General features: G+C 44.2%; 1 protein-coding gene across 4 annotated transcripts in view; it reads right to left on the bottom strand.

The window, feature by feature from the left end:
- Window positions 1-7,904, bottom strand: part of RFWD3 (ring finger and WD repeat domain 3) — a 39,933-nt gene extending 32,029 nt beyond the window's left edge. For 2 of the 4 annotated variants that reach the window (XM_080645350.1, XM_080645353.1), the window contains exons 1-2: window positions 7,806-7,904; window positions 3,012-3,843 (exon numbers count right to left, since the gene is read on the bottom strand). In XM_080645350.1, coding sequence (XP_080501476.1) covers window positions 3,012-3,841 — 830 coding nt within the window. In that variant the 5' untranslated portion in view covers window positions 3,842-3,843; window positions 7,806-7,904. Of the gene's footprint in view, window positions 1-3,011; window positions 3,844-7,156; window positions 7,294-7,424; window positions 7,526-7,805 lie in introns of those variants that run through there. The other 2 variants (XM_080645351.1, XM_080645352.1) reach the window with 2 other exon arrangements.
- Window positions 7,905-13,227: the final 5,323 nt, after the last annotated feature.

The raw sequence follows: 13,227 nt of genomic DNA, 5'->3' as shown, positions 1-13,227 counted from the left end.
TAGTATAATTGTGAAGCCTTTGATTCACAATTTAACAGCACAAACCAGTGATTTTTAGCATAACCACAAGATTCTAAAATGAACTCTGTACCCATAAGCAGTCACTTTCTTTTCTCCTTCCCCCACAGCCTGTGGCACCATTAATTTACTTTGTTTCTATGGATTTGCTTATTCTGTATTTTCATGAATAGGACCATATAATATGTGGCCTCTTGGGTCTGGTTTTTTTCACAACTTGATGATAAATACAAGGATTATATCATCTGCAAATAGCTATAATATTATTTATTTAAAAAAATATATATTTATTTTTATTGACTTCAGAGAGGAAGGGTGAGGGAGAGATAGAAACATCAATGATGAGAATCACTGATTGGTTGCCTCTTGCACACCCCTATTGGGGATTGAGCCCACAACCCAGGCATGTGCCCTTGACCAGAATCGAATCTGGGACCCTTTAGTCCACAGGCTGATGCTCTATCCACTGAGCCAAACCGGCCAGGGCATTTCTTTCTAATAGAAATGCCTTGTTTATCTAGTCTCATCTCGTCTTGTCTCAATCTCTCTTTGCCTAACCTGGAACCTCCAGTACATTAACTAATCAAAGTGGCAAAAAAGTTTTAATGCACATTTATCTGGTTCCAGAATCCATGTTCTTTACACTGAACTACACAGTCCTTGGCCTTTTAGGTTTATTCCACTTTGTGGAGACAAACATGTGACTGTCAGTCAAATAGATTGATTAATATCTTTCAACATCTAAATTCTGTAACCTGAGCAAAGATTCTACATATGTCAGCAATTTTTTTTAAATATATTTTATTGATTTTTTTACAGAGAGGAAGGGAGAGGGAGAGTTAGAAACATGGATGAGAGAGAAACATTGATCAGCTGCCTCCTGCACACCCCCTACTGGGGATGTGCCCGCAACCAAGGTACATGCCCTTGACCGGAATCGAACCTGGGACCTTTGAGTCCGCAGGCCGACACTCTATCCACTGAGCCAAACCGGTTAGGGCTGCCAGCAATTTTCTAATTATTGTTTGGCTTGTGTGTGTAAATATCTTCTAGGAGAATCATGCTGAACATGCCAATAAGATAATTTGTTCTCTGTAGAGTTCCTATTTCTGTAAACTGGCACTTGATTTGTAAGTGTCATTCTGTGATGTGGTTAACACAAGTGTCCCCGACCAAGAGCAATCACTCAAGTGACTGTATGAACAACCAAGGCTGAGGAATACTGTGCGCCTCTTGGTCAGCCAGTCCCTGGGGGACACCACTCTCAACTCTCAGCCCATTTACGCACTTCAACAGAGGCCCCAAACTGCACTACAAGGTACTGTCACCTATCACACAACTGTGTGAAGTCTTATTTTTGCCTTCATAATCTGAAGGAATGACACCTTAAAGTAACAGAGTTGGATGCATTTGTAACTCTTGTTTAACACAGAACTAGACACCCACCATCTTTGATGGGTCACATCCAGGAATGACCAGGCCCTACAGAGGCTGGAACCACATTCATAGCAGGCCCTGCTACAGTAATCAGCAGGATCCATGGAAAAGGATGCTGAATCCTGAAACCGAAGGCACAATCCCAATTCCAGAGTTACCTCAGACAAATCACAAATTATCCTATCAGCTTCCTCATTTGTAAAAACAGATGACCTAGCCACTGTTTTTAGTACCATCTCACTATTCTCATAGTGTTAAGACAAAAGGAGTAAGCTCCCTCTACATCTGTCTATGCAGAAAACGAGTCCAATCCAGGTTCAATACCAGCTCTACTTCTTCTGTGTGGTAGCTATGAGACCTTGAACAAAACACTCTTGGGGTCCATAAAATGAATTCCACCTCTTTAAACATAAAAATATTTAAGAGACCAAATATGAAATAAAGTCTTTCAAATAAAGCAGGGGGACATTAAAAACAGGTAAGACATAGACAATTGTTATTCTTTATAATAATCCTGTCAAGACTGGACAGTTTAGCCTTTCAAGAGGTAAATTCAAACCAAAAACTATGAAAAAAAATTTTCAACTCTTCAACAGTCTCAGGTGAGGAAGACTGGAATGCTTCCCACTCCGTCAGATAAGCTCTTAATTCACATTCTCCTTTTCACAAGATTTCTCTAAATCTAGCCTACATCACTATGTAGAGTGCCAATAAACAATGGATCTTGGTTGAGTGGAGTGAACCTGCAAATTAAGAAATATATATAGCCCTAACCGGTTTGGCTCAGTGGATAGAGCGTCGGCCTGTGGACTGAAGGGTCCCAGGTTCGATTCCGGTCAAGGGCATGTACCTGGGTTGCGGGCACATCCCCAGTAGGGGGCGTGCAGGAGGCAGCTGATCAATGTCTCTCTCTCATCGATGTTTCTAACTCTCTATCCCTCTCCCTTCCTCTCTGTAAAAAAAATCAATAAAATATATTAAAAAAAAAAGAAATATATATATTTTTTATATACAAGATGCAAATGATCTAAAGAAAAGCCAGCCTCTACAAAAGCCATTGCCAATAAACTACCATCAGTTTTCAAAGCCTCTGAGTATAACTTATCCCTTGCCTGGCCAGAGTGGCTCAGTGGTTAAACACTGTCCTGTGCACTAAAAAGTTGCTGGTTCAATTCCCGGCCAGGACACATAAAGGGCTTGCAGGTTCCATCTCCGGTTGCGGCACACTGGGAAGGCAACTGATAGATGTTTCTCTCTCTCCCTCCCCCCTCTTTCCTCTCTCTAAACATGTCCTCAGCTAAGGATAAAAATAAAAAGAGAGATAAAGAAAAATTAAGTAAGTATAACATACCCCCTCAATTACTTTGTTAGGTAAATAAAGCAAGCACTTTTATTTTCATCTGACCTGTGAGAAAATAGGGATTCAGAAAAGTTACCTGACTTGCCAAAAGTCACAATGCCTATCTTATCTTAAGCAGTACTGGGGTTATGACCAGAGCCCAAGTTCAAAATTCCCAATCTGGTACTAATCCCATAGCCCATATATTATTATTTACCTGGCACTGTCGGTCCTCTGAGATCCTCCGGTTCTCGCTCTGCGTGAAGCAGTCCCTCTCCTCCTCCTGGTTCTTACTGGCCCCACATTGTTGTCTGGAGGGGGTCTCAGGAATTCTAGCATGCCATGAAGTCTCTGTAGCCCATTAATGAAGCTGCTCACTGAGTGCAATGAAGCCACTCGGATGGTGGGGTTAGCATCAGATCCCTGCCTACGCTCCTCTGAAGTTCCTGGGTTGATGTTCTCCACATTCTCTTCTCCCAAGAGCTCCACTTCCTCTGTCAGGTCAATGGACACCTGTGGAGCAGGCTGCAGCAGGTGTGGTTCCCCTTGACTGTTGACCACTTCAGCAGGAGCAGGCTGCAGCAGACGTGGTGCCTCTTGGCTGTTGACCACTTCAGCAGGAGCAGGCTGCAGCAGACGTGGTCCCTCTTGGCTGTTGACCACTTCAGCAGGAGCAGGCTGCAGCAGACGTGGTCCCTCTTGGCTGTTGACCACTTCAGCGGGAGCAGGCTGCAGCAGACGTGGTCCCTCTTGGCTGTTGACCACTTCAGCAGGAGCAGGCTGCAGCAGACGTGGTCCCTCTTGGCTGTTGACCACTTCAGCGGGAGCAGGCTGCAGCAGACGTGGTCCCTCTTGGCTGTTGACCACTTCAGCAGGAGCAGGTTGCAGCAGGTGTGGTTCCCCTTGGCTGTTGACCACTTCAGCAGGAGCAGGCTGCAGTAAGGGTGGTCCCTGTAGGCTGCTGACAAGTTCAGCTGGAGCAAGTTGTCCTATAGCATTATGATCTAACTGCATCTGAACATCATATTCCATTGCTTCTTGAGCCATCACTGAGGAAGCAATATTTGTAAAAGGTATTAGTAAAATAGATAAAACATGTCATATAGTTGATATAATCATATCTAGTTTTGTAGAATTCTATTTAAGATCATTTTTGGCAAAACTGAGATTTTAGTTAAGTCAGAGGTGTTTTGGTAATCATCCACTTTTTTCTCCATAACAAGCACTTATAGCCAGTTGTCCAGGTCATCCTTTAAAAACATGAAGTCATGTGACCATAGTACGATCTTCTTAAATAGAAATAAGGAGATTGAACTATTGGGTCTGAAAGTAATATCCCATACCTCTTGCAGTTCTTTGTCAAGACCTGAATATGGACATTTACCAAATTAATTCAATTACTAAGTAGAAATTACCTAATTTCTCCAAAAAGGTTAAGCAACCTTTATTTACACCATCCTTTTCATTATGTTTCCCATCTCTAATTCCATTTAACAAATATTTATTAAGCATTGTTAGGTAGACACCCCACAGACAAGACGCTGCATAACAGAGTTTACATTCTAGCAAATGGGAGAATAAATGTGAAAATAAGACATTGTGATATTTGGTTTTAAGAGTCGGAGGCAAAAAGCATCATTTCAGACACAATAGTAAGGGAAGGCCTCTCAGAAAGAATAAAACTGAGCTGAGGAATAAAGGATTAAATGAAGCTGGCCATATAAGAGCCAAGGAAGTTTCAGAAGGATATCAGTACACAGGTCCCTGGCAAGCATGGGATTTGGTGCATTTGAGAAAGCAGGCAGACCAGTGTAATGAGTAGAGTAAGGAAGAGCAGATAACACGGGATGAGCTTGATAGGGCAGGACACTATCGCTGAAGGCCTTGTTAGAGAGTTTCTTCTTGTGTTAGGAATGGGCTTTAGGGAAGCAAGATTTAAAAACCAGGTGACTGGTTTATAAGTTACTACGGGAGTGTAACTAGTGGTTACGAAGGCTTGGACAAGAGTGGACAGCTTTGCCCGGCCAGTATGGTTGAACATCATCCCATGCACCAAGAGGTGGAAGATTCCAATCCCGGTCAGGGCACATGCCCAGGTTTTAAGCTCCACCCGCCCCGCCCCCTCCTCACCCTGTAGGGGGCATGCAGCTGATCAATGTTCTTTGCTCTCTTTAAAGAAAATCAACAACGTATTTTTTATAAAAGCCCTAACCAGTTTTCTCAGTGGTTAGAGCGTCAGTCCTAGCACTGAAGGATTCCCAGTGGATCTGGTCAGGGTGCATGTGAGAGGCAACAAACTAATGTGTCTCTTTCACATCAGTGTTTCTCTCTGTCTCTCCCCTTCCATCCCACTCTCTTAAAAAGTCAATGGGATTTTACTGGGTCTCTGTCCATATATCTAACAGTAAAATCACACTGGTTGATAAGGTTCAGCCACTCATACAGAGCTTCCAATACAGAGCTTTTCTGGAGGTCTCTCCTTAAAAAGATTGCTAGAGGAAAGGACAAACCAGAAGAGTCCTTGAAATGAAAAATAATAAGCAAAATGAGAATGGAAGATAAAGTGGTGGAACTCTTCCAGAAAGTAGAAGAAAAAGATAGCCAATTAAGACGGTAATAAAATGCCCTAACCGGTTTGGCTCAGTGGATAGAGCGTCGGCCTGCGGACTGAAAGGTCCCAGGTTCGATTCCGGTCAAGGGCATGTACCTTGGTTGCAGGCACATCCCCAGTAGGGGGCATGCAGGAGGCAGCTGATCGATGTTTCTCTCTCATCGATGTTTCTAACTCTCTATCCCTCTCTCTTCCTCTCTGTAAAAAATCTATAAAATATATTTAAAAAAAAAAGACGGTAATAAAATTAAAAGATCAAGCCAGGATATATGATTAACCGAAGCACCAAAAAGAAAGAACTCAGAAAATGGAGAACAAAGTAAAGCAAAACCTTGGGTCAAAATGGAATCATAAACTCTCTTCCAACTAAGAACCCCTACATAATACAATTTCTACAAAAATAATATCTGTGGGGGTAGGGGTGGGGGAAGCAGGTTGCAAACAAATCCTCTAGGATTCCATTTTTAGGACACTTAAAAACATGTAAAATCATGCTACTATCTAAACTTAAAATACCAAATTCAGGAGGGGAGGGTACAAGGATACATGAGGCTTTGACTGTATGTATAATATTTTTATTTCTTTTAAAAAATGGAAGCTATTATACCAAAAGGTAAAGGCCAAGATTTGTTAGGTCTGGGTGGTGAAAGCACAGGTCTTTTTAAAGTTATTCTCTGTACTTTTCAGTATAGTTAAATATTAAAAAGTAAAATTTCTTCCCATCATATACCAGTTGTGATTAGAGAGCAATTAGTTCTGATTAGAAGAGGAAAACGGAGAGCCAAATCTATTGGCTTCATCACTTTTATCTTCCACAGCATCAAGTACATAGCAGATGCTAAATGCCTATTGAATTATCCACCATATACCTAAAAAAATTGCGCAAAACCAAAAAAACCCCAAAGCCCAACAACTAAGAACATATCAGCATTCAATATACAGAGCTACAGACACAGCAGAAACATGGAACATTTTCATCCTGGCATAAAGTTCTACAGAACAGCACTATTCTGGATCAAAGTTTCCTAACAATGTGGGGAAATATTAATCCCTCCAGCCCTTGGGGTAATAGGTACCTAGAACAATGATTTCCAACCTTTTTCATCTCATGGCACACAAAGTAATTACTAAAATTCTGCGGCACACCAAAAAACGTATTTTTTTTTTTTTTTTTTTTGCCGACCTGACAAAAAACTAAAAGGTATAATTTTGATTCACTCGCACCGGACAACTAGTGTTGTGTTGGCTGTTGTCATTTTTTTTTTAACTTGACAAGCTAGCCCAGCCGGCATGGCTCAGTGGTTGAGCATGGACCTATGAACCAGGAGGTCATGGTTCGATTCCCGATCAGGGCACATGCCTGGGCGTGCAGGAGGCAGCCGATCAATGATTCTCTCTTATTATTGATGTTTCTATCTCTCTCCCGCTTCATTCCTTTCCAAAATCAATAAAATATATTTTGACCTAACCGGTTTGGCTCAGTGGATAGAGGGTCAGCTTGCAGACTCAAGGGTCCCAGGTTCGATTCTGGTCAAGGGCATGTACCTTGGTTGCAGGCACATACCCAGTCAGGTATTGCATGCTTTAAAAACCCTTGACACACACACACACCAGCTGAAAATCTCTGGCCTAGAGCAAAAGACGGTCCTACTGCCACCCCAAGCCTTAAGCAACCTTGACCTCGATTTTCTATTTATTTGTACCATCAGAGTTGGGAGTTTAAAATGTTAACCTCCCACTATTCATCTTACCAAGCTTTGTTACTCAGATTTCAATCAATGTCCACAACAGGCCGGGAGGAGATGGCACCCCAATTAACAAAATAAGAAGCGGCATCAGGAAGTCAAGCCGCAGGCCGACTTTGGCTCAAATCCTTGCTCCGACAGCTACTATACCGGTGGGACCTTAGGCGGGTTTCCCCTAACTAGTTCACCTGTAATATAATAATAAAAGTATGTACATCGCAGTGTTGCTGTGAGGTTAAGCTAAATAAAATTAAAAATTACGTTCTTCAGTCACCTCGGAAGTGACGCAACTAACCAGCGCTCAAACAGAGAACAATTATTTGCAAATGAAGAGTTTAAGGGTCGGCTCCCGGGAGACGCGCTGGGGAATCTCCGGCCTGCAGCGAACTCGCCTCCGAACTCGGTAACTTCCGGGATCGCTCCAACTTCCTGTCTTCCCCGCCCCCACCCCGACCAAGGGCCTCTCAGAAACCCCGAAACAACCGGGATTCCGGCGCCTCAGCCCTGACGGTTGGGGCCGCCGAGAACGGCCGAACCTTCTCAGGGCGCGGGGTTCCACTGGGGCGTCCCTAAGTTCCGCATCCAGGGACCAAGCTAGGAAGTTATTCCGGAGCCAGAAGTGCAAGGCCTGGGGAGAGGTAAGCGCCCTCCTCACCTGAAGCCGGAAGGACGCAGTCGGGCTCGCGAACCCGCCGCCGTCCGTTTCTCCAGCAGAATGCACTTCTCCTGATTCCAACCTCCCTTCCCCAGCAGCTCAAGCTGCCCGCCTAAATCGCGGGCGCGGCTTGCTTCTATTGGGCAGTAGTCCCGGCCGTCGACCAATACTCTCTCTTCTTCTTCCTTTGGTCGCCGCTGGCTAAAAGAGCGGCGCTCTCATTGGCTGGTCCTTCGCAAACGGACTAGGCGGGGCCGCGCGCGAGGAGGCCTTATACAATTGGTTAGAAGCTACGGTCAGTCCCCTCGCGTTCAGCCCCCAAACGGGACGGAGGAAGGCTTCTACGGCTCTTTATTTGAACTTTCTGGCGGAAGAAAAGTTGTAAGAAAAAAGTTTATCGGTACATTTTGAGGAGAAGATGAAAATATTAAAATTGTGGCTCCTGCTGCTTCTCCCTTACTGTTTAGTAAAGGAGCTGTCTTTAGCCAAAGGCTGGTAATTAATAATTTCAAAATACCCCCCTCCCCATCCCGTTCGTATATAATCTCTCTTGGGTTTGGAGAGCGCATGCGAATTTGCTAACATGATCTCTTCAATCCCAAATCACTGCAATAAATTGCCTGCTACTAAACTATTGTCACATCACTTTAACAGCTAATATTTTTCAAACATCTTCCTGAAAGATGAAATCTCGCTAAAATCTAAACCTTGGCACAGACTACACATTGCCAGAATTTTATTTACTCAGCTGCCAATTTTCAGTGGAAGTGGTAGCAGAGGAGAGCATAAATAATTGAAAATCTTGGCCAATACGAATAATTACAATATTTTTATCCTACAAAACTAGCATTAGTATTTTTACTTTTCCTCCTTTTCTTGCTGTAGCTACTGAGCTTTTAGCATGGCTACTCCCGTGGCTAAAGAAATTGGTACAACACAAACAGCTGCTTAGTGAAAATTACAGAATGTTACTAGATGGTTCTGAAAGTATATTCATTCATGTCCACCTAATGGCCCGGTTCAGAGGAAGAGAATAAACAAAGCCAGAAATATATAGTCTTGTCTCCAGTTTTTAGAAGTTACATATAGTTAGAAAAAAATGTGTTGGCTGTGTTCCCTTTAAGAGTGAAATTCCAAACTTTATGGGTGGAAAATACCAACCTTTCTATTGGCTCGTGGAACCTAAGAAAATTCATTTGATGTGAATCACGAGATGGAATATATCTGCTGAGATGGACTCCCATGATCAACCAAGGGCCCACATTTTACAAATAATAAGAGCTGAGCCACTGTTTGCTGGCAGGGGCTTCTCATGTGCTCTGTATACCAAGCAGAGCTTCCAGCACTAGGCTCTGCTTGTTTATGTCTTCCTAGTCAACTATGAGGGAGCTCCTAAGACCTGCCCTGTCCAATCAGAACTGTCCCGTGGTGACCAATCAATCAGGAGTGGAAGGGCATGACTATAAAGGAGCGTGAGAAAACTTTAGGACTTGATGGATATGTTCACTATCTTGATCGTGGTAGTATCTACATAAGAACTTATCAGATTGCACACTTTAAATGTGTATGGTTTATTATGTAACTTGTAGCCCTGCGCAGGAATCGGTGCGCTAGTAGCTCTCTGTGGGGCCTGGCCACTCCATGCCCGCTGCCCAGAGGCTCTCTGCAGCCGGGGTGGAACGCTTGCCTCGTCGCTGTGGTGATGAAGCAAGCATTCCGCCAGGCTGCTACGCTGCCTGCTCTCAGCGGCCACCCCGCTGGGACTGGAAGACTCCAGTGGAGCTGAGAGGAGTGGGCGCCACCATCTTGTGGCTATGGGTGCCACCATCTTTGTGACGGAGTGATGGTTAATTTGCATATTACCCTTTTATTATGATAATTATGCCTCAAAATGATTTTAAAAATCAGAATTGTGGGACAGGAGTAAGGAGAAGGATGGATTGTACAGGCATAACAGAACTTTCTAGCATGATGATAATGTTCATTATCTTGATGGGGTTTGGATTATTCATGTGTATGCATTTGTCAAAACTCATTGAGTGGTGTATTTAAGAGTTGTGCATTTCACAACATAGAAATGTTAACTGCTCATCCCCCTAACCCCTTATAAACAAATATTAAACTTAAGTTTAATATAAATGCTGAAGTGTTTTGAAGTGTACTGATGTTTGAAGTTTTCTTTCAAATGCATAAAAAACTAGAATGGATTAATGGGTAGAGAGAGTCACGGAGAGAAGATAAGTATGTGATAAACTAAATATAGTAAATCATTAGCTGTAGATTTTAGGTGGTTGGTATATAGGTGTCCAGAGTATAATTATACTGATTTTTCTGTGTATTTGAAAATTTTCATAAATAAATGGTGTGTTGGGGGCAATGAATTACAGGACTTTGGAAGATATCCTGTGCAAAGTGAGGGACCCTGGAGATTAAGCTTTATTAGTTTCACAGTAAATCCACTTCTGCCTGTAGGTCTGCCAGAGTACAAATAATTAATCTACAAGGGAGAATTTTCGTTGTAAGCCCTACAGTAAAGACAACAATGGATTTTAAGGATGAAAATAGAATCTAAAGAAAAACTCTAAAAAAAAGAATAATTTTTAATGCTCAACCTGCCCATGTTTATTCTACATTTTTTATTTATAAAATCACTAGAGGCCCAGTGCACGAATTCATGACCTTGAAAGGAACTGTGGGCCTCGAGGCAGCGGTGGGCACAGGGTGGGTCTTGGCCCATCCTCCGCACCCCCGCCTGGCCCCTCTGGCAGCAGCCCCTGGTCCCCTGTCTGCTGGCAGCCCCGCTCCCGCCATCGCCACTCACACATGCTGATGGCTCCAGCCCTGTTTGTACCTGCTGATGGCACGGAACAATTGGGGCCAGCATCAGCAGCAAGTGCGAGCAAGGCCTGCGCCGTCAGTGGGTGTGACCAGCGGCTGCTGTCCCGAATTGCCCCTCAGGAGCAGGGGGAGGTGGAGAAGCCCTCAGGGATCAGTGCCAGGCACAGGCTGCGGATGCGAGCAGGGCTGGCACTGGCAGTGGGTGTAAACGGTGGCTTTGGTGCCATTGGGAGGGCACAGGAGCAAAGAATTTTCAGTAACCACCAGAGGCTCACCCTGATGACAGCAAGCGGCACCCCGTCTTGGTCTGGCGCCCCTGCTCACCTGCTCCACCATCCCGCCATGGCCAACGCCCACCATGGTCCGCGTGCACCTCCTGGTGGTCAGCGCGTGTCATAACAACCAGTTGTTCAGTTGTTCACCGTTTGGTCTATTTGCATGTTAGCCTTTTATTATATAGGACTAGAGGCCTGATGCACGAAATTCCTGCAAGGGGCTTGGCCCCTGCTGCTACAGCGGCCACCCACCTCTGCCTCAGCCACCTCTGCCTCAGCCCCCGCCGCTGTGGCTTCGTCAAGAAGGTTGTCTGTAAGGACGTCTGGTCTAATTAGCATATTACGCTTTTATTATTATAGATGCTCTAGTTTTAAAAGAACAGTAAAATATAAAAAAGAATAGAAATCAGCCATATCCCCCCCCCCGCCCCGAAATTACTAGAATATAAGCTCCCAATGTATTTTGTTTATTGTGTCTCCTCAGTGATTGGAACAACACCCAGCACATTTGGTGTTGAATGAATTGGGATGAGTTTTTTTTTTTTTTTTTGGGGGGGGGCAGGTATTTAGAGGTAGGGTTAGTGTATGCTATGTAAAGTATTCACCATGAGCAAAAGTATAAAATTCCAGAACAAGAGGACCAGGTTCAGGAGACACAGTTTGAATCTAGCAGAGATTAAAATATGGGAGTTCCCAGACTAACATATTTTGTTGGTCCTATATGGCATTAAAATAATTTTTGAGGAGAAACCAAGATGGCAGCATAGGTAAACACCTGAAATTGCTGCCTCGCACAACCACTTCAAAACTACAACTAAAAGACAAAACGGACATCATCCAGAACCACAGGAAGGCTGGTTGAGTGGAAATTATACAACTAGAAGGAAAGAGAAAAGCACACTGAGACTCAGAGGAGCTGTGCAAGTAAAGTGCAGAGGTATGGAAGCACGCGCGTGGAAAGGGCTGGCAACTGAGTATGCGGTTGTCTTTTTCAATCGGGAGGGAGACACAAGCTCCCCACTGCTCTGAACTACAGTTCCGGGTGAGACTCTGGGGACCTAGATTCATACGGGGAGAAACTGGATTGTCTGGCAGTGGGCGGAACGCGAGGGTGGCTTTCTCTCAGAGGTGCTTGCAGTGATTACCAAGGGACAGTGAAACCCAGGGGCCTCTTAGGGCAGGGCTGAGGATCAGCCATAGCTGTTTGCTCCACCCTGAGACCCCACCCCACCCAAGCTGTGCTCAGAGGCTTTTGCATATGAATGGCCTGGCCCTTTGCAACCTAAAATTACCTAACAAACTGCACCTGGGTCAGAGAGCCCCAGAGCCACCAAAAGAAGGCCCAAGGCCCCACAGCAGCTTTCATTGCTTCACAGCTGGGCCTCATCTGGGCACCTCCAAACCCCAAACAAAGAAGAGGAATCTGCAGATCTCTCTGTAGCTCCTGCTGGGTGGCCTCAGGCAGAGGCTAAATTTGCACCTCCTTGGATCTCCCAGTGGTCAGAGTGGGACCATCTAGATTACAACTCCTCAGGTCCATAAGGGACACACTCAAGGGGCAGACTCAGTGAGCACCAAAGCCCCACTGAAGCAAGTCTTGCCCTATAAGGGTGTCTCCAGCACAGAAGTTCTCCAATTGTAGACTCAGTTGATCCTCACAGCCAACTGGCCTGGAGGTCAATTCCTCACAGTGATACCAACAACAATCAAGGCTTAACTGCAACAAGACTGCACCCGCAGCCCACAAAGGGGTGCACTAAGAGTGTCCACCTCAGGTAACTGGGGAGGCTGAGCCACTTGGCCCTATAGGACACCTAGCACACAAAGCTACTCTATCAACACAGGGAAGCAGCCAAAATGCAGAGACAAAGAAACATCACAAATGAAAGAAATGGAGGAAAGCAAATGACTGGATATAGAGTTCAAAACCACGGTTATAAGGTTTTTCAAGAATCTTCTAGAAACTGCCGATAAATTTAGTGAGACCCTCAAGGATATGAAAAAGGACCAACTAGAAATTAAGCATACACTGACTGAAATAAAGAATAATATACAGAGATTCGGATGTACCAGAAGAAGAGAGAGAGCAAGATACTGAAAACCTATTTGAAGAAATAATGACTGAAAACTTCCCCCACCTGGTGAAAGAAATAGACTTACAAGTCCAGGAAGCGCACAGAACCCCAAACAAAAGGAATCCAAAGAGGACCACACCAAGACACATCATAATTAAAATGCCAAGAGCAAAAGACAAAGAGAGAATCTTAAAAGCAGCAAGAGAAAAACAGTTAATTACCTACAAGGGAGTA

Source organism: Plecotus auritus (genome assembly GCF_963455305.1).
Source record: "Plecotus auritus genome assembly, chromosome: 10".
Classification (NCBI taxonomy): Eukaryota; Metazoa; Chordata; class Mammalia; order Chiroptera; family Vespertilionidae; genus Plecotus; species Plecotus auritus.
Note: the sequence above shows the minus strand (reverse complement) of the source record. Positions and strands in the feature narration are given on the sequence as shown.